The sequence below is a fragment of the Setaria viridis genome, chromosome 2 (genome assembly GCF_005286985.2).
Source record: "Setaria viridis chromosome 2, Setaria_viridis_v4.0, whole genome shotgun sequence".
NCBI classification, from domain to species: domain Eukaryota; kingdom Viridiplantae; phylum Streptophyta; class Magnoliopsida; order Poales; family Poaceae; genus Setaria; species Setaria viridis.
Window position 1 is genome coordinate 37,449,161 of NC_048264.2, and position 24,630 is coordinate 37,473,790.

The 24,630-nt window shown below is 47.3% G+C and overlaps 3 protein-coding genes across 4 annotated transcripts; 1 reads left to right on the forward strand and 2 right to left on the reverse strand.

Moving 5' to 3' along the window:
- Positions 1–258: 258 nt before the first annotated feature.
- LOC117845066 (uncharacterized) lies at positions 259–4,781 on the reverse strand. 2 transcript variants are annotated; one of them, XM_034725952.2, is made up of 7 exons: positions 4,274–4,779; positions 3,363–4,146; positions 3,123–3,279; positions 2,950–3,040; positions 976–1,053; positions 811–882; positions 259–703 (listed from the first exon to the last, which is right to left on the reverse strand). In XM_034725952.2, the coding sequence occupies exons 1-6, from the start codon at positions 4,637–4,639 to the stop codon at positions 832–834; spliced, it is 1,527 nt and encodes a 508-aa protein (XP_034581843.1). In that variant the 5' UTR covers positions 4,640–4,779; the 3' UTR covers positions 259–703; positions 811–831. The 2 variants fall into 2 exon arrangements, 1 of the variants encoding a protein (XP_034581843.1); XR_004637998.2 differs by lacking the exon at positions 259–703 and having other exon boundaries at positions 976–1,160; positions 4,274–4,781.
- An 8,407-nt stretch (positions 4,782–13,188) lies between these two features.
- Positions 13,189–14,689, forward strand: LOC117842431 (probable aquaporin PIP2-7). Its single transcript, XM_034722887.2, has 4 exons — positions 13,189–13,555; positions 13,648–13,943; positions 14,049–14,183; positions 14,292–14,689. Exons 1-4 carry the CDS (start codon positions 13,252–13,254, stop codon positions 14,412–14,414), a joined length of 858 nt encoding a protein of 285 aa, XP_034578778.1. The 5' UTR covers positions 13,189–13,251; the 3' UTR covers positions 14,415–14,689.
- A 691-nt stretch (positions 14,690–15,380) lies between these two features.
- LOC117842432 (mavicyanin) lies at positions 15,381–16,393 on the reverse strand. The gene is made up of 2 exons (XM_034722888.2): positions 16,102–16,393; positions 15,381–15,995 (listed from the first exon to the last, which is right to left on the reverse strand). The coding sequence occupies exons 1-2, from the start codon at positions 16,286–16,288 to the stop codon at positions 15,613–15,615; spliced, it is 570 nt and encodes a 189-aa protein (XP_034578779.1). The 5' UTR covers positions 16,289–16,393; the 3' UTR covers positions 15,381–15,612.
- Positions 16,394–24,630: the final 8,237 nt, after the last annotated feature.

Here is a 24,630-nt window from a genome sequence, read left to right on the forward strand (position 1 = left end):
TGACCCTAATCAACCAAACATTATTCGCACCGTCGCCTATCTGGACATGGCCACTTGGCCAGGATTCAGCGAAAGTTTTACAAGAGATGGGCATGGTTCGATTCCACATAAATTTCATACAACCTAATGCCATAAGAAGTTTGTAAATTCCAAAATGTTGCTGGAGAACACTAGAAATGATCACCTAGGACTCGACCAGAATGGAGAGTGACAATCACATTCCATGCCTCCAGCACCATACGATATGAAACAATAACGTAGTAGAAAATTATTCTCATAGCATACATAATAGCAATGGTAACAGCCTGAATCGTTCCCCCAAGAACAGCAAAACCAGGTGCACGCAACCAAAAAATGAGGGGCGATTCCTCGAATAAACCCCAGGTAACACCAAAATCGTTCAACAGGACCTATCATCCATGATGAGAAGGCGGGGTAATTTCTTTTTCGACAAAACTATACAGACCAAAAAATGATTTATACTTTGTGGAATTTATTTCCTGTTATTGGTGTCTTCCCCTCAATAATGGCCTTTCAAATGTGCCTGCCATCACGTCTGACCTAAACAAACAAAATCTTTTGGCTTTCAGTTGACCCGTCCGCTGTACATCAATCTATCGCGGAACCAGTGCCCGTGATCTCGACCAAGACTTCCTATTCAGTTCCGCGAAGATAGCATGCAGTTGCTTTTCAGCATCTGAATCTGTGAAACATTGGAGCTAGTACATTCATCTAAAAGTGGCTTGCAGGAATAATGACAGTTTGATCATGGAATGAAGTCAATCTAGTGACTCTGGTAGAAGAAGCAACCTGATTCGCTAGTGGACAGCCTTAATGAAGTAACCACTCGAACCAATCATTGCGCCTTCGGACATTATTTCCCTGTAAAATGGATAAGGTGCAGTAGAAGTTTGAAAACATGTAAAAAAGAAAAATAAAACATAAAGGAAATGATGTACTAGTTTATAGCCTAACCTGCACTTCCAATATATCAGAACCACGAATAGCATCTAGTATATAGTTGGTGTCTACCAAGCCTGTAAATGCCCTCATCTAAGAAAGAACATAATAAAGCAATGGTGAATGTAACTGTTAGAAGAACATAGACGAATAGCATCTAGTATATAGTTGGTGTCTACCAAGCCTGTAAATGCCCTCATCTAAGAAGCAACATAATAAAGCAATGGTGAACGTAACTGTTAGAAGAATGCATCTTGATCATTACATAGTACGTATTGATCCAATCCGTGCCAAAGCAAAAATTGAATTCGCACACGACTTCAAAACAGTTGCAAACCAATCAACTTCATGAGCATCTGTGCAACTTAATTGATACCAAATTATCTGCAGACTTTTTTCAAACCCTTTTTTTAAAAAAAGATTCATTATCTAAGTCCCAAATCCATGTAATTCATATTACCAAACATTATTGAGAAAATATTCCAGATTATTTATCTCCAATGTCTAAAACTTGAATTTTAGCAGACAGAACCTGTCTAGTACTATGAGTTGAAGCAGAGCATGCAAGTTTCTGTCATTCAATCATCATTACCAAATGCAAGTTAATTTGCCAGCCATTCTGGGCATCTCCAAATGTTTTCAACAGTATGCCATATTGATGTTACCCTCTTGGGAATTCTTTCAATATCCGGACTTCCCCTCAATATTTCAGGTAGTTTCACACTATGCAGAGATCAGATCTAGACATTGTTCCCTACTAAAAACGATGTATTGTTAACTTGAAACATGCAACGATGCCTGGACACAAGACGAGGCAACAGCTCACAGCAAAGAGACTGTGTACCATGCGTTTACAGTAAATAGAGCAAAAGACAAGCATAAACAACAGATTTCAGGACATGGACTCGTAGAGTAAATTGAAAGCCACAGTATCAAGTGAATAACCTTACCTTCAATAATTCTCCCAGTTACCATTAGAAGTTTAAGTAGAACAATTTGCAAATGAAAAAGGAACGGAGAAAAGTATGATAGGCGTAAGTTTAGCGGCAATAAATGGTGGATGGTAGGAGTGCAGCAGGGAAATTTAAATTATAATTTGCTCAAAAGTGAAAAGGGAGAAAAGCTAGCCTAAATTATAATCAGCTTATTACCCAAGAGAAAAGTAAACACTGAAAAGAGTAGAACAAAGGCAAAAACAGAACAGACAGAATGATTGCCACTATACAAGTTCAAGATGCATTGATCAATCCAATATCCTCATTGTCATGTATTTTGTTGACTTTACTTGCTTAGTTCATTAAAGTTATATCATATCAATCAAGAATAACACAGCAAACTTATGTCACTCTAGAAGATGAACAAAGTCGTGAAGTAGGTAATACCCAGAAACAAATATGTAACTAGCAGAAGGATACTAAATATGTAGTTTGTAGTCAAAGATCCCCAAACTCAAAAACCTTTAGACTGTGCAGGGAGGGAGCAAGGAGACTACAGCAGGCTACAAATTTCTATTTGTGATAACTTTAATTGTCATAACACATACACTATTTCTGACCTAAAGATCAAGAAATACACCACAAAGAACCTTTTGTTATCCGTCTGCTTAATAAAAAAGCGTAACATCATCTTTAGAATTTGTATAAGGTGCAGCACATTTTTTGTTATACATTGAGAATCATATCTCTAATCTACTAGTTGTGCACTGGATCGTGTTGTAAGGGGAAATATGCCTCTTTCCAACACAGAAGAATTAACTACGGTGGTAAACCACCCATTCATGGAGCCAACTTATGTACTGGCCAAGTAGAATTTCATGTTCTGGGATGGAAAAGTATACATATCAAAATAAAGACAGCAAAAGCAGCATATCAGGCTATCAGCACTCAGTCCAACATGGACATGGACAGAAGTATGGAAATCACAAGAAACATAACATCCTATATGAAATGAAAGCGACAACCAGGAAGCGAAAGAGAAAAATCAACTCACCCGATTGAACCCCAAGATTAGGTCAATAGGTACCCATCCTTGATCATTCATATGTCTCCTCAAGAATGTGTCATGGCATAGATTATTTGTGCTAGCAAGACAAGAGTAGAAACAAACAATTAAGATGAAGAAACAGCAATAGCACACGAAGAGAAACCAAGCAGATTCACTACCTAAAGTAGAACTCTATCTGATTCCTAATATCATCTTGGAAATTTGGCTGATCCTGAGGAGGAGGAACCCATGCAGGCTGCATGGCCGGCCGGACAAGATGCATGTTCTGAAACTGTTCTACTGGTGGGAGATAGACAGGGTAATGTTGCACATCAGCTGCACATCACCAAAATAGCCATATTACAATAAGTAGACATGAGTTATTCATAGAAAATAGAAGGATGAGTTTTCAGGCTCACCAGAGTAGGGAAATGGAGGAACATAAAAATGCTGTGGCACCATGAAATGGGCAGCGTGTGGTGGCGGCGGTCGGTGAAAGGGCCCAGGCTGGTAGGCACCAGGTGGCTGCTGCTGCTGCTGCTGATATGGCATTACTGGAATTCTGGGAAAGTTCCTAGGGGAGAAATTACCTCCTCTCTCATGGTCACGGCGACCCCGGTAGCCACCACGACCTCCAACACCATTGTTACTGCCACTACTATTTCGAGGATTATTGTTCCAGTGGTTGCTGCTGCCACCACTATTCGTATTGTTTCCATCACCACTACCAGTACCATTACTGCTGCTAACACCAACACCTCTTATGTTGTGGTTCCACTGGTTATTGCCAGGAGCACTTCTGCTGCCTTCATTGACATTCCCACTGGAACCACCACCAGGGACATTATCACTCAAGTTACTGGAACCATTGCCATTGCTGCTGTTGCAACCGCTGCCTGTAACTAGGCTTCCATCATTCCAGTGGCCATCACCGCCACTGCCACTGCTCCCATCACCTCCACTACTATTGGCAGCCCTGCGGCCGCCATTGCTACCATTTCCACGGCTGCCACCTCCATTATTTCCACTATTGCTGCCACTGCGCCGAACTGGATTTGGCTGGGTTGCGGAACCGTTCCGCTGTGAAGAAGCCGCAGCAGTTGCATTGGGAGGAGGCATGGAGGTAGGGTTTGAGCCAGTGGGGATCGGATTAACCTCCACAACTGGATGAGCAGGGGTCACCGACGAAGCGGTGGAATCCTCCTGGTAGCATTAGTAGATTCATCAGACCCATATGAGCAATCATCCCTAACACGATTATCAAAACCGGAGAAATTTGCCTAGATGTACTCGCATCGAAACATATTGACTTGATCGCGAGATTCAGTACCTGCTGGGATGGGACGGAGCCATCGGAGAGGGACTTGAGGGAGTCGGAGGAGGCCGACTTGGGCCACGCGCGCGCCGACTCCGCGAGCGCCGGCCAAGAGGCGTCCCCGCCGATGATACCGCCGCCGCCGCCGGGGTTCACCCCAGCCGCCGCCGCGGCCGCAGCGGGGGGCGGCGCCGGCACGTTCCACGCCGTCTTCCTCCCCGCCGCATTGGCGGGATCGGCCCCCTCCGGCTGTCCCGGCGGATCCCGGCGGGGCGCCGCGCGGCCGGGCTCCGGCGGCGCCGCGATCGCCGGCGGAGCGACGGCCGCCGCCGCCGCAGCCACCGATTGCGCGGGCGCGGCGCCACCAGCTGCCGGCGACATCGGGAGGCGAGGCGACGGGGATTCGGGGTGGGGGTTTTGGGGGCGCGGATGAATCGGCTGGGTGGAATGGGGAAGGCGAGGAGGCAGGAGGAGAGACGAGACGAGAGGCGAGGGGAGGGGACTGGGGAGGGAGGGCCGCGGGGGAGGCCGGAGGGAGCAGTGTGGCGGTGGGAGGTTAGGTGGGAAATTAGCGGAAGTGGCGGGGGTATTTCTGGGAAATCGCGACGAGGACGCCGAGGACGGGTATTTGCCAGCCTCTGAACTCCCGTGCTACGGCGATCGGCGAGCTTGACAGGCTCACTGAATTTCTCTGGCAATAGAAATGGAAACTGAATGAACTCTGAAAACAGAAAATTGGAGGGACGAACTACCAAATTTCGGGGCAAAATACGAATGGATTTTAAGAGAAATTACAAAAAGAGAAAGAAACGGAACATTTGCAAACAGTGCGTTTGCGATCAGTTATTGGAGTCGAAACCAATCTCAAGGCACGGCCGTGGCGGAACACGTGGAAGTGCTCTCGTTGAAAACAGCAGGTACGCTAGCCGTCATCCAGCGCGTGAACTCGACCGAACGAACCAGCCGAGCTCTCAGTGTTTTTCCCTCGGCGCTTGGCAGCACATTATTGTTATTTTTTTTGTCTACGTTCCATTCGTCAAAGGGATCCATCGTATGCGTACTGATGTACATTGCACTTAACCTGATGCACGAGTCCACTCCACATCCAGGGCCGGGGTGTGTGTGTGGTGGGGGGGGGGGGGGGAGGGTGTGCGGCCGCCCCGGGCCCCCAAATTCCAGGATACAGGGTGTGTTTGGTCCCTTTACTTATTTTTAACACGTGTCACATCGAATATTTAGATACTAATTAGGAGTATTAAATGTAGATTATTTACAAAATTCATTACATACGTGGAGGCTAAAGGCGAGACGAATCTATTAAGCTTAATTAATCCATCATTAGGAAAATGTTTACTGTAGCAACATATTGTCAAATCATGGACTAATTAGGCTTAATAGATTCATCTCGCCGTTTAGCCTCCACTTATGTAATGGGTTTTGTAAATAGTCTACGTTTAATACTCCTAATTAGTATCTAAACATTCGATGTGATGGGTGCTAAAAATAAACACAAGTAACCAGACGGGGCCATAGTAACGGTAACACAATTCCTAAGGTAAGTGCAATGCTTATGTTCCAAATAGCATTAATGTGGGTCAAAAAAAGGTAGCCTTTGTCACTGCCCCGCCCACAATGGTTCACAGTAAAATGTGACACTAAGGTGGGCTCACTTCGTGGTTAAAAAAGGATCCAATTCATCTACCGCACCCCCTCATCCCTAATTCCCTATCGCCCCATCCTGTTGATGGTCCTCTCTCCCGCATGCATCGCGCGCCCGCCACCCCTCGGCGGAACGGCGGACAGGTGGAGATCAGAGAAGAGATCGTCAATTCGCTTCTGTGATCAGGTGATTTGATTGCCAATTCCCCAATTCTCCGTACCATTAATTATTAATTCACTATTACAAGTTATTTAATCACAACTAATTTATAACTATTGTGTATTTATAATAATTTCAGCACTGTGGGATATCATGTTGTCTAGAAAATATGGATTAGGTAACAAGAAAAGGAAAAAAGAACATGTGGATGAGTTGATAGAATCACAAAGAGTAGCTATGGATAAATTTTGCAAGAGTAATCAGGGCCCTAAGAGTAATATGGGCGCTTTGACGAACCCATATGAGTTGGCAATAGTTATTGTGGATGAACCAACTAATGGGAATTAGGAAGAAAATGTTAACATCAACGTCAATGATACAATGTAAGTGACTCTAAGAACACAGGAAATGCAATCAGGTGCACATGCACAGTCTGCTAGTGTTGATGAGTAACCAGTTTACACTTCAGATATGATCCAAGAAATTGGATAATCTTGATAATAAAGCAAGAGACGTATTAGTCGAGAAAGGGCCTATAAGAGAAAAAAATATCGAATTCCTCTGGATGCTGCCTTAAGATATTTTTCATATGCTCATTATTCTAGAAAATTAAGCAACGGAGAGGTACATGATAGAAAATGGTTAGTTTATTCGAAGCATGTTGACAAAGTTTTTTATTTCTGCTGTAAGATCTTTAAGTCTAGCACTAGCAAGAGTCATAGTTCCTTAGCAGGTGATGGGTTTAGAAATTGGAGGCATATTAGTGAGAAGCTTAGAGAACATGAAAATAGTATCGAGCATATTAGTAACCTGAACAGTTTGAATGAATTAAGAGCTAGATTGTGGAAAAAGGAAACAATTGACAAACAATTGCAGCAGCAAATCACGAAGGAGAAAGAATGGTGAGGCAATTTTGTTAAGAATAGTAGCCATTGTGAAATTTTTGGTAAACGCAATTTGGCTTTCAGAGGAAGCAGTGAGCAGTTTTATGATGATAATAATGGTAATTTCTTAACTTGTGCTCAGAATTTGACTTGGTAATGCAAGATCACCTTAGACGTATTTAGAACAAAGAAATTCTATCTTAGTCATAAAATTCAGAATGAGTTGATATCTCTTTTGACTTCTGATATCACAAGTTCTATCATAAAGGTTGTTAAAGAGGTCAAGTATCTCCATTATCCTATTGTACCCCTAATGTCAGTCATCAGGAATAAATGACTTTATAGTTTGATGTGTTAATTTGTCTGATGGCAAGATAAAATTGAGGAGTACCTTTTGGGATTCTTGAAGGTGGATGACACATCTGGTTTGATGTTATTGAAGATGTTTTATTAATAATATTTTATATATATTTGTTATAAACTTTATATTAAAGAGCCCGAGTTTTAATTTCGTCTCGAGCCTCCGAATCTCAGTACCGGCCCTGTCCACACCATGGGCGCCTTGACCGGCTCACCAACTCGGGGTCTCGGGCACGGTCGGGTGGGTGTAGCCGGATGGATGGATGGACGATGGATCGGCGCCGGTTGGCGTATGGGCCTGGGTCGACACGACCGAGTTCGTTGTCCGCTCGCGTCACGCGTGATGTCTCTCGCTGGCCCCCCCGGCCAGGTAGAGGCGCCGAGGCAGGCCGTGTAGCAGCAGTTGCCGGCCAGCTAGGCAGCAGGGTAGCTAGCCGACGGGGCCTTTGCTACGCTGTTCCCGGCCGCCGGCGCAGTCCAGCTGTGCTAAGAGTCTAAGACCCATACGTTTGTCAACGTGACGCACGCTGCCGTCGGCCTTCCCGGCCACCTTCTTTGTTTGGGCATCGAGACGATCGCTGCGCCGCCGCACGCCAGCCGCCGATCGAGAGGGTTTTGTTGTCTCGTTGCTCGCTCGATCGGTCCCTGTCTCGTGCCAGGACATGCCGCCCGGGAACAACAAGGGGGGTGCAGGACGCGCCCCTGCTGGTGCCGCGGTGCGGGATGTCCCCTGCGTTCCATGCACGAAGTCATATGCAACGTACGTAGAGCATCGTAGTGTGTGCGGTGCACGCTCGACCGGATGCGCGCGGCGGGCGGGGCCCTTCTTCGCTTGGACGTGCATCTGCCTAAAGGCCCCCCAGCGAGAGCGTTGGTGGAAGACCGTGCGTGCACGAGCCCTAGAGAGGAGCATGGATACGATATCCACAGGGCTCATAGGCCGTTCAGGCAGTTATACCACTTCGCAGTACGCACTGGCCACAGCACATACGACGCACTACCGGAGGGAGGGGAGGGGTGACTGGTGACTGCTGGTGAGTGGCCACCGACGAAAAAACTCAGTCAGAGGCGAGAAGGTGCTTTATCACCTTATTTTACACTATGCCCTATCTAACAAAAGAAGCTTGGAATATTTAGCTTCGCATGGAAATCATCTCGAGTCTCGACTAAGAAGGATTATCAAATGTAGATCAGCATCAGTGTCGAGTCAACGGCAGCCCACTGCCGAGGGATCCACATGCAGGCAAAGCTAGCAAAGCAAAGCAAAAGCCCCGCCATCGTTTCAATTCCTCCGGGCGTTCCTTCTCTCTCGATTGCTGAGGTTTTAAATGGGCGGACACACGGATCGAAAAGTTCCCTTTGGAGAAGAACCGATCCGGTCGCGGGCCGGGTCGTCCCTAAAGTCTCAACCGATTTGTTTATAGGGGAGGCCAAACAATATGTGATGCGAGTAGGCTCTTTTTGACCAACGGACTGAACGAGAGCCGCCGGCCGAGCCGAGCTCTGCTTGTGCGCTCGAGAGTTGAGACTTGAGAGTGCGATCAGAGGGAGAGAGAGAGAGATCCACGGCTTTGTTTCTCACAGTACGTGCAAAGGCTCTGCGGCCACACGGCGCCCCCTGTGCTCGCTGATGACTGACCCTGGTTGCAGTAGTTTCGGCAGCTCTGCTCACGCGCGCACGCCCAGCGTGTGGCCGTTTAGCTTTGGTAGTTGGCTCCACGAGAAGCACGCGTTTCTCGTTCGCAAGGAGATAGTTCAAACGGTCCAACGCGTTAACTGAGGTTAGTTTGTTCGTCTGGATCCTGGTCACTCACCAAATATGCGTGCGAGTGCGATAATGATTTCGATTCATTCTTCCTCTTCTCTTTTGTAGTCCGAATATCGTACGTCCTGTCTGGCTGTAGCGCACGTTTTTTCTTAAAAAAACAAAGAAACTCTAACTATGCAGGTAGTAGTAGTAGTGTTTAGTGCGCGACTCCAACACGTCTTGTGAGTAGTACACAAAACACAACCTACTCGCGAAAACAAAGAGTACCACACACCCTGGCTAATGGTGTATACGTATATCTTGGTGCAGAGAGCTCGTGTAGCTTAGTGTGGTCTAGTACAAATGTTGCACCTTCTTTTGCTTTTGAGGAATACAGCTGCATCTTTTTTTTTTTTTTGCGAAAACAAATGCTGTGTCGGCATAGCGTGGAATTTACTCGGAAGACGCTTTTGTAGCTGAACTTGTTGGGCCGCCAATCACTCATGTGAAGAGCGTGGGCCGTCACCCCCTCAACTTGGAGGCCCATCAGAAGCCCTGGCACAAAAGTGTGAATGGCAAAGGCGCAAGAAGGGAAACGTTAAAGAAAGGAGGCCGACCGATGAAGTCAGATTGGGCCGAGAAGCCCAGCAAAACACAAAACACAGTCCAACTCATTCATCATCGCCATCAAGCAAGACGGCCCAGATGTGGAGTGCGTAGGTGGTGTGGGTTACTTGTACCCTCTAAAAAAAAGCAAGACGGCCTAAACCCTACTAGATCCCTCGATCAAAACCTTTTGGGGGCTGAGGCAAAAAAAAGAGAGGAGGAGACCCAAAAAAAACTACGTGGCTGACTTGCTATATGAAACAGTGGCCTGGTAATGCCGTTCATCATCTCTGTTCTGATAATGAAACAAGAGCATGTGCTCGAGAGTTGGATGTCGACCTGGATAGGATAGCCTCGTCGATGGCAAATTCGGCAAGTCTGGAGAAAATTTTCTTGCACCTCCACTGGCGCACCACCACATTCGTACTACGTTATCTTGTATGCCTTCAGGTCCAGGTTGCGGCGCGGTGCCTTGCAGGGCAAGGGCAGACCAAACGATGCCACAGTCGGAGGAGGTACAGCCCGGACGAATGCAAGAATCGTGAGGCCGGCCGGGCTTGCACGGTATCCAGGATGGTAAAAGATCCTCTAATTTAGTCTAGAGGATCAGGTTTAATAAGGATCGAGTCATAATAATATATAATTTTGAATTAAAAATAAATAGGGTTGAGGTGGACCGTGGAAAATGTATATCCATTACCACCAGCGAGCAGCGAGCTTCCCCGCCATTGATCTGCGCGACGGCACCTAACTCTATCTGGAAGGAACTGCTGCCCAAAGGGCTAAGGCCAACGATGAGCCCACCAGTTATACATAGTTGCAGTTACTGGTGATTCTTCTTGTTACGAATAAGTGACGCTGGCAAAAAAGAGTTGGTTCAACGGAAGAAGTTGGCGTGGTTAATCCTTCACATGTAGTACTTGTGTACGGTGTACCGGACCGGCCGGAGAACGACGACTAAGAGGTGTTTGGGTTTTTCAGGAGGTTCTAAAATTTCCGTCACATCAAATGTTTAAATACTAATTAGGAGTATTAAACATAAACTAATTACAAAACCAATTGTACAGATGGAGACTAATTTACGAGACGAATCTATAAATCCTAATTAATCCATGATTTGACAATGTGATGCTACAATAACCATTTGCTAATGATTGATTAATTAGACTTAATAGATTTATCTCGTAATTATTTTTATAATTAGCTCATATTTAATCTTACGTGACACGAACTAGACTGTCCATGGAATCTTAACACCCCTGGCCTCACGCACATGGTTTGAAAGAGCGCAGCAGGGGGTAAAAATCGCATCAGCTGATCAGCAGTCCTGCACTGAAACAAAAGCGATGGCACAGTAACGAATGCACCTTTTTCTGCACATCGCGGAGGCGCAGCTTGGGTTCTGGAGCATGTGCGCTAGTGCGCGGCTCCAATGCAAAGGCCTCTGCCACCAGTATATTCACGTGGCGCCACCTTAGTTTTGACTACTACCACTACGCCACTACCCCACAAAACAGTTCAGTATAAATCGTAGGAAGAAACTGAGCCCCGCACGTAGTATCGGCTAGTCGCGCTGTATGGCCGTATGCATGCATGCTCATCATCAGCTCTATCCGCACGGCACGGCAGCCACCCACTGCTCGCGAGCACCGGATCGGATAGGCTAGGCTGGACCCGATCCGGCCGGAGCGCGCATTCCGGGATGCAAACAACGGACGGATCGGCGTCGTCGCGTGGGTGCTCGCGATCGGCGACGGCGACGGCGCGGACCGGAGCGCGAGCGGAACAAAATATCGGTTCCGGTCGATGCCAGCGGAACCCCGCGCAACCGGACGGACCCGCCGCGGTCGCGGTGGCCCCCGGGCTCCGTTCCTCGCCGGGGAAACGCCAAGCTTGGCGCGGACTCAGCCGGAGGCGCGCGGCGACGTCGACGCGCGCGCGCGCGACAGACGAAATGCCAGGCGTGCGCGACGTGGGCCGCGCCGCAGCCGGACGCGACGGCGATGCTGGAAAAAGGCTGGCAATGGCAGGCCATATATACGTGCATCCTCCTACCTGTAGGGGATAGGCCGAGGAAAATCAAATTAGTTTGCAGTGTGTGTTATATACTGTTTACGTCGAGTATATCGCTGTCGGTCGCTAGAGAGAACACTAGCTGGCCAGAGCAGTGTACTGTTGATTAGGGCTCCCTGGATGGACGTTTCCTGTTGGCATCATGCTCTAGCTAGTCTGCTGACTAGCGAGGTCCAGCAGCCTCGTACGATCTCCATGGCAGTACGATTTGACACGACGACGGATGTATATGGAAGCCAAAGGTTTGAAGGCATTAATTTGTATACGTATGATGAAGGTTTTGGCCTTATTTGGGAAAGTACTACGAAATATCCACTGCAGGCGTGGCGCGTGTCACATGACGTGGATCCAGGTGAAACGTACATACACGAAACGAAACTACACATGCGTGTTTTCATCGGGCCAGTCATTTTTCGACGGCGTGGCAACCTGTCGCTGTGGTACGGTGCATGGGTTCGCGTGGACGGTGCATTATTAGTTGGGAACTATCGTTTTAGCCTTTTTATTTCATAGATGTTGCTACATATTTAGATGTACACTATATCTAAATATAACAACATCTATGAATTTAGAAAACTCAAAACAACTTACAATTTGTACAATTGAAATGAAAGGAGTAATTTTTTCCAAAGCTGTTCCCCACCGCTACAGCGAGATACCCTGCTTGATGCATGAGGCCTCCGGAGAGATCCGATCCGATCCCCGGCCGGCTTTATTAATTTCCCGAGCCTTGCGGGGAAAGGATATGCTTTGTAGCAGCATTGAGATCTACTTTGCTGGGCAAGCGCGCTCGCGCAAGCAAAGAGGATCCTTGCCAAATCAGTCCATCCTATCCGGCCCTCCTACTCGATCGGGCAAGGGTGAAGCGGGGAAAAGCGCCTGCCGGAAGGGGACGCTGCTGGCCTCCCGCGCCTGTGCTGCGCTGCTGCGGCTGCTGTCGCTGGGGTCTTGAAGCACTGAGGCACAGAGCAAAGCTTTGCCACCGGCCAGTCACCAAAACAATCAGACACGCAACCGCCCTTTAATTTCAGTTGTAAAAAGAAGCGATGGGATCTAATTAAGATGGAAGGAGTTTCTCTCTTCTCCATCAATGAGAAAGAAGTATTTGGAAAGACTCTGTTTAATTTGCAACGCTGTAATTTTAGTTTATTTGCAGCGACACCTTACCACAAGCGCAACGTGCACACCAAACCCTGTGCGGAACGTGCACAACAATCGTGTGGTTTTCACGTCAGCCCATATATGTGTAAAGCAACTTGGACGCGATCGAACTTCACCATCTTTATTTTGAAATTCTAGCGAAGTACGGAAAAAGATGGATAAATTCATGGCAACCGGTGGGTCGCAAGGAAGGAATATAATCTTTTGAAAGATCTTCTTCGGCCGTGTTCAGAGCTCTTCCTCCGGTCCCTGGCCTCCCTATTTAAACCACGGCCATTGCCTTATCCTCCGCGCGTCCGAAGAAGTAACCCTAGTTAACAGTCGAAGCTACGGAGACCGAGCCATGCCGATCGAGGACGTGAGCATCGAGACGACCGAGGCGGCGGGCCCCCAAAAGGTGCCGTACTGGGACCCGCCGCCGGCGCCGCTCCTGGAAACGAGCGAGCTGATGAAGTGGTCGCTGTACCGCGCGCTCATCGCCGAGTTCGTGGCCACCCTCATCTTCCTCTACGTGAGCATCGCCACCGTCATCGGGTACAAGGACCAGTCCAAGGCCCTGGCGTGCAACGGCGTCGGATTCCTCGGCGTCGCCTGGTCCTTTGGCGCCACCATCTTCATCCTCGTCTACTGCATCGGCGGCATCTCAGGTACTGTAGCATGCAATGTGCGTGCATGGACGCGCTCGCTAGCTGCTGTACGAATCGAAATGAATTGACGCGAGCATGGGACATGGGACCAGGTGGGCACATCAACCCGGCCGTGACGTTCGGGCTGTTCGTGGGGCGGAAGCTGTCGCTGTTGCGCACCGTGCTGTACATCGTGGCGCAGTGCCTGGGCGCCATCTGCGGCGTGGCCATCGTGAAGGGCATCACGGGGGATCAGTACAGCCTCCTCGGCGGCGGCGCAAACTCAGTGGCCGACGGCTTCTCCGTCGTGGCCGGCCTCGGCGCCGAGATCATGGGCACGTTCGTCCTCGTTTACACCGTCTTCTCCGCCACCGACCCCAAGCGCACCGCGCGAGACTCATTCATCCCGGTACGAGCGCATCTCCTCTCCATCTGTACATTTAATCTTGTTACAAAAGTGCAAGTTAATAGTGTAATCAATTAATGTGCTGACCTGGAACGAGTGGCCGTGCAGGTGCTGGTGCCGCTGCCGATTGGGTTCGCGGTGTTCGTGGTGCACCTGGCGACCATCCCCATCACCGGCACGGGCATCAACCCGGCCAGGAGCCTTGGCGCCGCCGTAATCTTCGGCGAGGCATGGAAAAACCACGTAAGATCAATCCTTGGGAAAATTAAACCTGTGCATGCTACTTTATCTTCTCCCACACTACGACGACGCACAAAAAGATTCGAAGTTAATCGTCCATGCATCATGCAGTGGATCTTCTGGGTTGGGCCGCTGATCGGGGCAACGGCGGCGGCGCTGTACCACAAGCTCGTGCTGCGCGGGGAGGCCGCCAAGGCGCTCGGCTCCTTCAGGAGCACCAGCGCCACGGTGTGAGCACGCGTGCGAACGGCGAGAGAAGCTTTTGGAGATTAGGCAGCCCTGCTTCCTGCAATTGATTTCTCTGCTCATCGGTTATTCGTTGTCGTCTCGTTTAATTAATATACTACAGCAGCTAGCAGATCCTTGCATGAACTGCATGTACGTGTAAGAGTGTCGAGGTGTGCGCTTGCTTGTCTGTGCCATTTGTTTTTGGGTTTGGGACTGCAAGGTCGTCGTGTCCATGTATAAACCTTTATATGTTCTGCTTTATAAGTACTTTGTTAGGAATAGCTCCTACTCCCTCCATTCCAAATTGTAAGTCATTCCAAGAATCTTGAAGAGTTAAAGCACCTCAAGTTTGATCAAAATTATAAAGAAAATTATAAAGATTTATAACATCAAATAGGTATACTATGAAAATATAATTGATGAAGAATCTAATGATACTTAATTGACATCATAAATATTATTATATTATCATATAAATTTGGTCAAACTTGAAATATTTTGACTCTCTAAGATTCTTGAAATGACTTACAATATGGAATTGAGGGAATACTAACTAAGATCTTGTTTGGTTACTACGGAATGGCCTATAATGAGGCCCGTTCCGCGCGGATTGATCTGGCTGGTTTTGAATACAGCGCACGACAAAATGGCCGTTTGGTTAAAGCCGACGGGGAATGGAGTCTGACCCGTCTCGACCATTTCGTACGCCTCGAGGCTCGGATTTGTTCACCACCTCTTGAGGTTTGGAACAGAAACAATCGAATCTTCTCCAACCAGAACAGTTCTGGGCCTATTTCAAATCCGCAACGAACGAACGAGACCTAAATATTGCACGTCTGGAAACTGGAATACTTACTTTTCCAACTAGGACTACTGTAGCCTGTAGGTTCCTCCCGAGAAGAAATAGCACTTGTTGTGTTATACTAGTGCGAAATTCTTGGCGAAATATTCCGATGAGTTGACGCCACTAAATAACAGTCGAACGACTACGTTTGCACTGCACATGGATAACAAGACACAAAGAGGAAAGAGCAATGCGTTGCCACGTTCCACTCCAGTACGGAGTCATCGCTCCCCATCAACCGTAGGCACTCATGCACAGCTACCACATTCCAACCAAGAAACCAACCAACACCAAGAAACGGTCCAGGTCAACCATCACCGAAAGAAAAAAAAATCAGCACAACAACCCCCTACCAATCTATCAAGCGAGAACCAGCAGGCCGATCACGGCGAGGCATGGAATCCGCCGCTGCACCAGCTCCGGCCACGCGGGCCGCCGCCGTGCGATCCACGACACGCCGGCCGAGCTCGCGGGCGGCGGCGGCAGCGGCAGGGCCGGCGGGGGAGGCGACGGCGGCGGCGGAGGGGGCGGCGCGGCGACGGCCACGGCGAACTTCATGCCCCCGAGGCAGTGCCCCGCGACGTTGCAGATGAAGTAGTAGTCCCCCGGCACGGGGAGGTCGACGCGGTCGCGGCCCGTTTCCCACGACCCCATCGTCTGGTTCGCCGCCGGCGGCTCGCACGTCCGGAACGCGTCCTGCGTGACCCGGTACACGTTGTGCTGCGCCGCCACGTAGTTGAACACTGCCATCGATTGTATGTGTATCAGCTATCAGGTCGCCAAGATCGCACAGGCACAGCAGCAGGCAGGCCAGCGCTAACGATTTTTTGGCAGAAATGTGCAGCGTACCGAGCGTGTCGCCGGCGGTGAAGTTGTACTTCTGCGACCAGGTGAGGTAGTTGGGGCCGATGGTCCACCCGGCGGAGTCGCCTACGGTGTACTCCGTCGCGCCGGTGCCATGGCGTAGAGCTGCTGCAAGGAGGACGAGGAGGAGGGTGGCTGCTGCCCCGGTGGATGAAAGCGAGGTGCCTCCCATGATTGGACGGGGAGACCAAGTAGCGTTGGGGACAAGAGCGACTTTGGGAATGATTTTGCTGCATATAACTGGTGCTTAACCTGAGCTGTGGTTGTTGCATTTAGGAGCAATTTGTCTATATATACTTGCTTTGAGTTGTTTGTTGGTTGCAAGGTTGGCCTGGTCGTGGTTAGAAGCTGCCACTAGCATACTCGTGTCTTTTTGATGGTTTATTAATATTTACACCTAAACTGTTCCGTGGTCTGTTGGATTATGTTTATGCTAAAGTAGTATGCGTATTTGGTCAAAGTATACTTCTTGCTGCATTGGATGTAGATACATGGCCGCCGTTTTCTTCACCTACCTTCATTTTATACCGCTCCTAAATTAGCATTTCGTAGCAGTTATAATGAGATCGCTTAATCGACAAGTATGGGCTGAAGCCGTTTCGATATAAACTGGACTCTGCATCCCAAATGAGCCCAGCTCCGCAGAATCCAACACACACTCCTCTCCCATCTAGCACGCGGGCTGCCCTCCTCCTTTCAAATAGGCCTGGGCAAAAATAACCGGAACCGAAAAACCGAACGAGAGAACCGGAACTGAAACCGAAAGAACCGGACCGAAATCGGTTCCTTACTCGGTTCTTGGTATTGAGGAACCGAAATAACCGAAGAAAACTCGGTTCCTACTCTCGGTTAACCGAATTAACCGAAGGAACCAAATTACATGAATTATACTTCACTTGTATTTTGTAAGATTATATTTGGTTTATGTGCGGTGTTTCATATTTGAATTACTATATATTTGTGTTACTATATTGCTATGGTCCCTTATAAATTATGACTATTGAAAATGGATATAGTGTTGCATAAATTTGCCTTAGAACACATATATTTATTGTTGTCTTGACCTCTTTTGAAAAATTTCGGTTAGTTCAGTTAGAATCGGAACTGAACCGAAATAACCAAAACCGAAATGGTTGGTTCTGAGAATTTTTGAGAACCGATCGGTTCCTATTTTATAAGAACCGAATTTCTTCAAAAACCGAGGTACCGAACCGAAAATCGAATGCCTTGGCTTACTTTCAAAGCCGTGAGAAATCGTGGGCCGAGCGGGGGAATATGGCGTCCCTTCGATGGTACCTCGGTCGAAAGGCTCAATAGATCCGAGTTTGACGAGACAGGACATTTTTTTATTTTTATATTTTTTTTACGATTTTGCATAAATAAATAGTTGAATGAAAATTTGCAGAAATAGATCTATGCCGTCGCTTGAAATGATGGTAATGGGCTAACGCCATCTCAACCGGCAGTAAGAGGAGCTAGCGCTGGGTGAAACGGCGGTAGCTCCCCGCACCCGCCATGTCAGCGCGGAATCCCGTTTACTGTCGTCCCATCTGGCGTGCCGCACACAGATTCTAGCACGCAGGGGACGAGGCTGTTGTGCCATTCAAGATGGCGGTAGCAGGCCCCACCGTTTTAACTCGCGGAAGCATGAAAGCTACCGCCAGTTCGAACGACGGTAGCTCCCCAGCGCCTTTAAAACGCGCGGCGCGGCTGCCCCCAAGCGCACACCCACTCATTTGGTCCCCCCCGCGCCCAGAAGTAGGAGAGCAAGCCCGCGTGAGAGAAGAGGAAGGGAGGGAGGGAGAGAAGAAGGAAGGGAGGAAGGAGAAGGGAAAGAAAGGAAGGAAGGGAGGAGGGGAGGGGAAGGGAGATTGAAGTCCTATTCCTCACTTCGTTAGAGGTATTTTTTCTAATCTCCTAGTTTAGGTTAGCTCGTAGTAGATAGGTCTAGTAGTTAGTTTAGTGGATTTGAGACATACAAAAATGTAGCTTAGTTAGTCTAGTGGATTTGAGATATAGAAAAATGTAGCTTAGTCAGTTTAGTGGATTTAGTTTAGGTATTTAGTTGACAGTAAAATTAGTTTGTTGATTTATGTAGATTAATTTTAGATGAATATTAATTGCAATGCTAGGGTTATATTATGTATAGGTATTCGAATGTAGTTGTTTTAGGGGTAGTTGAAATTATTAGTTTTAGTTAGAATTTTTGTTCTTGTCGTGTATATTGACCCGCTGTTTAGGGTTAGATTAATTTAGTAATAATTAGTAATTTCCTATGGTAGTATCGTGTATATTGACCGAGTAAAATGAAATGAATTATTTCATAATTTTGGATAACTCTAAAATGGTTATTACTGTCGATGATAGAGTTAGATGTTTGTACCTTATATTGAAGTGTAGGTGTCGTTGGAGTTAACTATTTTAAGTTCTTGAGAGTAATTTCCACTGTTCATGTCGTGTTTATTGGCAGGCATGTCGAAAAGTTTATTTTCCAAGTGTTCTATGGTCGTGGGGGGAGGGAGGTTAGATATGGTCCAGAAAGGGTATATTTGTCTGAATTTTAGCCATTCTGCAAGAATTTACCAAGAGCAAGAGAGAGGATTTGGGCTTCAATATGCAAGTGGCTTTGTAAGGCTTTCGATCTTCATATAGATCAAGTGGATTTATCTATTAGGGTTGTAGTGAGGTGACGGCCTGACATAAACTTTTGGGAGCTGGTTCCGCTTGAAGGAACTCAGAACTACCGGGCTTATGTAAATGGTTGCACGAAGCGTGGTTTACCGCTCATATTGTATATTCAAGCGTTCACGAAGGTCTGATCTAGCAGTCAAATGGAAGAAGGAGTGGGAGGTGCTGAAGTTCAAGCCGAGGAAGGTGTGGAGAATACCGATGGTCCAAATGAAGAAGATGAGGCATAAGAGGGAGATGCAGAGGATGATGTTGTAACCTGTGAGCCAAATGGGGAGGTTGATAAGAGGGAAGACATCCCTGAGTTAGTTGAGCAGGTGGAGAGGGAAGGAGAAGAGGCCAATGGTGACATGGATGATGACTCATCAGATGAGGAAGATGCTTACCCTGTCCCGCGAAACTAGTCAACTTATGACCATTCTGCCCTATAGGCCAATGCAGGGGAAAATGTGCCTTGGGAGTACTGGGAGAATGAGGTTTGCGTGGGTGCTTTGTACCCTAGTGGGGATGAGGTAAAGGCAGCTGTGAAGTGATATTCCAGTTTATCTTTGCAACGGCAGTTCAGGGTGGTGAAGAGCATTCCGACGGTGTATGATGTCTGCTGTGTGAGAAGCAATTGCCCGTTTAGGGTGCACACATACAAGGGGAAGTGGAAGGATTACTGGGAGGTGGCTAGAGTGGTTGATCACCAATGCTTTCTGGATGAATTGGAAGGAACACATCGCAACCTCATTTTTGATTTTTTTGCTCAATACATGTATCCTCAGATAGGGGAGAATCCCAGCTTCGAGCCCAAGTCGATTGTTTGTGCTATAGAGGAGAAGTTCAAGTACAAGATTAGCTACCACAAATCTTACCGAGCCAAACAGAAGGCGTTGGAGATGAAGTGGGGTACGTATGAAGCATCGTATGACAACCTCCCTCTCCTGTTGCACACTATATGCTAGAGAAACCCAAGAAGCTACTATGACCTGAAAGCCTATCCATGTGCTCAGTTTCCAAGCAAACAGGTCCTGCAGCGGTCTTTCTTGGCCTTGGGTCCTTGGATTGAGGCTTTTCAGCGATGTTGCCCAGCCATTTGCATTGATGACACATTTCTGACTGGAAGGTAAGGCACAATCTTGACAGCTATTGGGTTTGACGGTAACAATCAGGTGGTGCCGCTGGAGATCGCCTTTGTGGAGAAGGAGTCTGAAGATAGTTGGTATTGGTTCCTGGAGAGGGTGAAGCAGATGATTGTGAAGGATGTGGAGGGTGTTTGTCTAATTCATGATCGGCAGAAAGACATTCTACAAGCAATCGAAGACCTACAGAATGACAGTGTGGAGCGTTTCAAGGTGCCGATATGGCCGGATATGAAGAGCAGGTGGTGCATGAGGTATATGGGGGCAAACTTCTATAATCAATTCAAGAACAAGACCCTTATAAAAATGTTCAAGCGGCTATGTACCTAGAATCAGGAGAGCAAATTCAACCTACTGTGGAAGAAACTTGATGAGCTTACAAAGAAACAATTCGAAAAACTAGGCAAGAGGCTGCTAAACAGCAAGGCCAACCACCCCGTGTCTCTGGAGGACATCGGACTCGATGGTCCGAATGTCAGGCGAAGACGGGGAAGGTCCATCAGGAGCTTCTCACAGTGGATTGAGCATGAGCCGAAATAAAAGTGGGCATTACTCTATGACGAGGGAGGTGCTCGGTGGGGTATAATGACTACAAACCTAGTTGAGGTTTACAACTGGGTCCTGCGCAGTGTTCGGGGACTGCCCCTTGTTGATATCGTGGAATTTTTCTTGTACCGCACCATGAAGTACTTCAGGGAAAGGTAAGAGATGGCTGATAACTCAATGCGCGACAATCACAAAATTTATGGGTACAAGATGACAGAGTACATGGAGGAGGCGATTAAGAAGGCTCATAAGCATCGTGTTAATGAAGTGAGAGTTGTGGAACGGCGGTTCGAGGTTTTTTGTAGGGACAAAGGTCAATTGGGGGGAGGCACGAGAAGCACACATAGGAGTGCATCATCACCAATGAAGGGTGTGTTTGCTCTTGCTAGAAGCCAAAGTTGCTGCACAGGCCTTGCACCCATATTATTGCTGCATGCACGAGGCAGGGGGACTTTAGCCTCATTGGTTCGTGCCACGTTACTTACTGAAGGAAACTATATGGCACACTTGGAGGAACAAGGTTTATGGATATTGTTTACTAGGAAACTTCATAAACAATCTTGGTAATGCCGTGCGTTACATTCTTGACTTTGATCCAGAAATGTTCCAAGGGGTCAGGCGACGCAAGAACAGACGTATTTGGAACAACATGGATCAATCTGAAGCCAGTCCTGATGTCCGTCTATGCTCCAAGTGCTATGAAGCCGGTCACACCTAAAAGAACTGCCCTGCAATGACATATGGAGGCGGGAGTAGCCAAGCTGGACCATCAAGCCCGTGGTCGGGGTCGTCGTGCATGTAACAATAATGACGGGCTTCTGTGATTCATGTGTTGTATGTTTGTGAACTCGTTGTGTTGTATGTTTGTGAACTCGTACGTTAGGCGAACCTTGTCATATGTAATGTAATTTGTAACGTTTGTTATATGTCGAGAGACTCCTGTATTTCTTAGATTGTGGAATGTAACCTAACTTGTAGTAGTAAAACATTGTAATATTTGCATATCGTATAATATTTCATTTATGCTGTCTTTTAAATATCTCATGTCTAGTGCATTGTATTTCATTTGTGTACTATTTGAAATAACTGAAATGTTTTGCCGCTGTTATTATTTCATCGCGTACTTATATTATTCGTGTTGCAAGTATGGCGGAGGAGGTTGCAGAGGGGTATCAGACCCCCGAGTTGCTCGACCCTACCTTGGATGGCCTTCACAGGTCGTTCATGTCAGCCGTACGGGGTGCGAACCTCGGCACGCTTCGGGCACGTGTCCCTCTTTCGACGATGCTGAAGTTGATGCAATTCATTGGGCGGTTAACATCATAGGTGACTTGATTTGTACCGATCCATGGTGTAAGTGCCCCTACCACCACAACAAGGATCGCCCCTATCTCCGCCATCCTCTGGGGGTGCTGGTTACTATGGAGCTGGGCCGTCGCAGTTCTCGCAGAGCCAGTTCTACTAGGAAGTAGACATGACTCTTTCCCCGGCTATTTCAATTGCCTAAGGCATGCTAGGTTTAGCAACGATACTGGTTTAGGATAGCATCCGTGCCGCACATGCCACTACAATCTATAATTAATTGTTCACCGTAGAGTCGTTGTTGTTCGTGTGTTGTGCACGAATTTCGTTTGTATCTGTTGTAATCTCGTTGGAAACAGCTATGTATCTAATGGCCAGGAGTTAAATGATTTTCAATTATTTTGTTCAATCACTCTACCTCTCTCAAATTACGAAGTTACATATTGCAATGAAACTACATATTTCACTTTTAAAATTATCAGACAAAGTACATGAAAAATAACTAATAAAAGTTAAAACAGAGTTATAACTAGTTCAAACGGCTATAGCCATTTCAGCCGGCTATAGCATCCCACACTCAAATAAACCCAACTAAATCAGTCCCTTGGAGCCTGTCGCTGTTTTAAATGGCAGTAGCCCAGATACGACTGTTTCGTACGGCCGTAACATGCTACCGTCGTTTCACATGGCGGTAAGAGGCTGTGCAGTGATCCGGCCCTCCGACCGTCATTTCAACTAGCGGTAGCAGCATTACCGCCGTGTCAACTGGCGGTAGCGGCATTATCCCCGTTTCAACCGACAGTATAGTTCCATTTTTGCAAATTTTTCTATTTATTTTTGCAAAATCAAAATCGTCAAAAAAATATAAAAATAAAAAAAGTTCGACGAGACGCCACAGCAGGTTTCCCCAACAGTTCTGCCGCCATACGTGCCGTGCACGCAGTTCGAGCCTAGCGGCGTGCCTGGTGCTACACACAACAACACGCTTGCACACTGATGTGGACGTCCATAAAAGCAGGTCCAATAAAGTAGACAAGCCCTTGTCTATTGGGTGCGTTTGGATACCAGGGGCTAAACTTTAACCCTGTCACATCGAATGTTTGGATACTAATTAGGAGGACTAAGCATAAACTAATTACAAAACTAATTGAAGAACCCTAGGCTAAATCGCGAGACGAATCTATTAAGCCTAATTAATCTGATTACTGTAGCACCATTGTCAAATCATGACTAATTAGGCTCAATAGATTCGTCTCGCGAATGTGGTGCTACAGTAACCAGATTAATTAGGCTTAATAGATTCGTCTCGCGATTTAGGCTAGAGGTTGTGTAATTAGTTTTGTAATTAGTCTAGGTTTAATACCTCTAATTACTGTCCAAACATTCGACGTGACGGGGGATTAAAATTTAATCCCCTCCTTCCAAACACCCCTAGAAATGCCACATTTGCAAATTAGTAGCCAATTCATAGAACGATGATCCGTTGTTTGTTTCTAACAAGCTTTTCTATCAATTTGCTATTTCCCTTGTGGACCCCATTCTCATATCATTCTCTCTCCACCATAACCCACTATTTAGTGCTGCTCTCACAAACAATTTGTAATGATAGACTTGGGCCATGTTTAGTTGGCCAATTTTGGAGTGACAAAATTACTGTGCTAGCACTGTAGCACACTGTAGCGTTTCGTTTGTATTTGTGAATTATTGTTCAAACATTGACTAATTAGGCTCAAAAGATTCGTCTCGCAAAGTACAACAAAACTGTGCAATTAGTTTTTAATTTCGTCTATATTCAGTACTCCATGCATGTACCGCAAGTTTGATGTGATGGGGAATCTTCTTTTTGCATAGTGCTAAAGTTGGGATTTGGGGGTGAACTAAACTAGACCTTGGCTGCAAAACCTGCTCGATACGACCTACGACGAATCTAACGACCTCTCTCCTCCCCTCTCTCTTCCACGTCAACAGCAAAGCTAAACGTGCTGGGCGTGTCGACAAGTGGGTCTGTTTGGGAGCACTCCACTTCAGAAAAACCAGCTCCACTCCACCAGCTCCACACTTTCCTTGCTCCACTCCACCAACTCCAAAAAAACATAGAGCTCCTGCACGTGTTTGGCTGATGGCAGTGCTCCAGCTCCAAAAATATGAGCACTTGCGGTGAATGGTCTATTTTACCCTTTGTTAACGGACCCACATGCCATACTCTTCTATTTTCTCCTCTCTTCTTCATCTCTCTCCTCTTCTCTTCTACGTACTGCGCGTCGGGCAGGAGGCGTGGCGGGCGGCGGGCGGCGTGTCGGGCGGCGGGTGGCGTGGCGGGCGGCGTGTCAGGCGGCGGGTGGCGGGCCGCGCGTCGGGCGGCGCGGCGGGCGGGCGGCGCGTCGGGCGGTGCGGCGGCGGGTCAGGCGGCGCGGCGGCCGGCGCGCGGGTGGAACGGGCAACGGGAGTTTTATGTTTCACGAACCGGTACTGTGTAACGAGTGGCAATGGTGGGTAAATACCCACCAACTCCACGAGGAGGTCTGTACAGGAGGTTTTTGGAGCACCTCTTGAGGTACTCCACAAAAAATGTGGATCTACCCCCTTGCTCCACCTTTTTCCTGGAGCTGGAGTTGCTGAAGCTAGACGCGTTTGGCTGCGAAATTTTTAGAGTTGGTGGAGTGAAGCAATTTTTTGTGGAGTGGAGTGCTTCCAAACACCCCTTGGACCTGTTTTAAGAAAAAGAGTAAAAGAGATGAACTACCCTCTTGACCGCAACTATTAACGCGAGACGTGACCTCTGGTACATATATATATGGAAGGAACGAGATAAAAATATTATTAGACCAGTCTCAACCCATGATATCTATACGTA

Bases quoted from the DNA above. Each gene is read 5' to 3' on its own strand.
- LOC117842431 (XM_034722887.2), top strand. From the start codon at position 13,252: ATGCCGATCGAGGACGTGAGCATCGAGACGACCGAGGCGGCGGGCCCC. The intron at 13,556-13,647 runs GTACTGTAGCAT...ACATGGGACCAG, and splicing joins CTGCATCGGCGGCATCTCAG to GTGGGCACATCAACCCGGCC. The intron at 13,944-14,048 runs GTACGAGCGCAT...GTGGCCGTGCAG, and splicing joins CGCGAGACTCATTCATCCCG to GTGCTGGTGCCGCTGCCGAT.
- LOC117842432 (XM_034722888.2), bottom strand. From the start codon at position 16,288: ATGGGAGGCACCTCGCTTTCATCCACCGGGGCAGCAGCCACCCTCCTC. The intron at 15,996-16,101 runs GTACGCTGCACA...AATCGATGGCAG, and splicing joins CACCGCCGGCGACACGCTCG to TGTTCAACTACGTGGCGGCG.
- LOC117845066 (XM_034725952.2), bottom strand. From the start codon at position 4,639: ATGTCGCCGGCAGCTGGTGGCGCCGCGCCCGCGCAATCGGTGGCTGCG. The intron at 4,147-4,273 runs GTACTGAATCTC...TAATGCTACCAG, and splicing joins GCTCCGTCCCATCCCAGCAG to GAGGATTCCACCGCTTCGTC. The intron at 1,054-2,949 runs GTGAGTTGATTT...GTTCTTTCTTAG, and splicing joins TAATCTTGGGGTTCAATCGG to ATGAGGGCATTTACAGGCTT.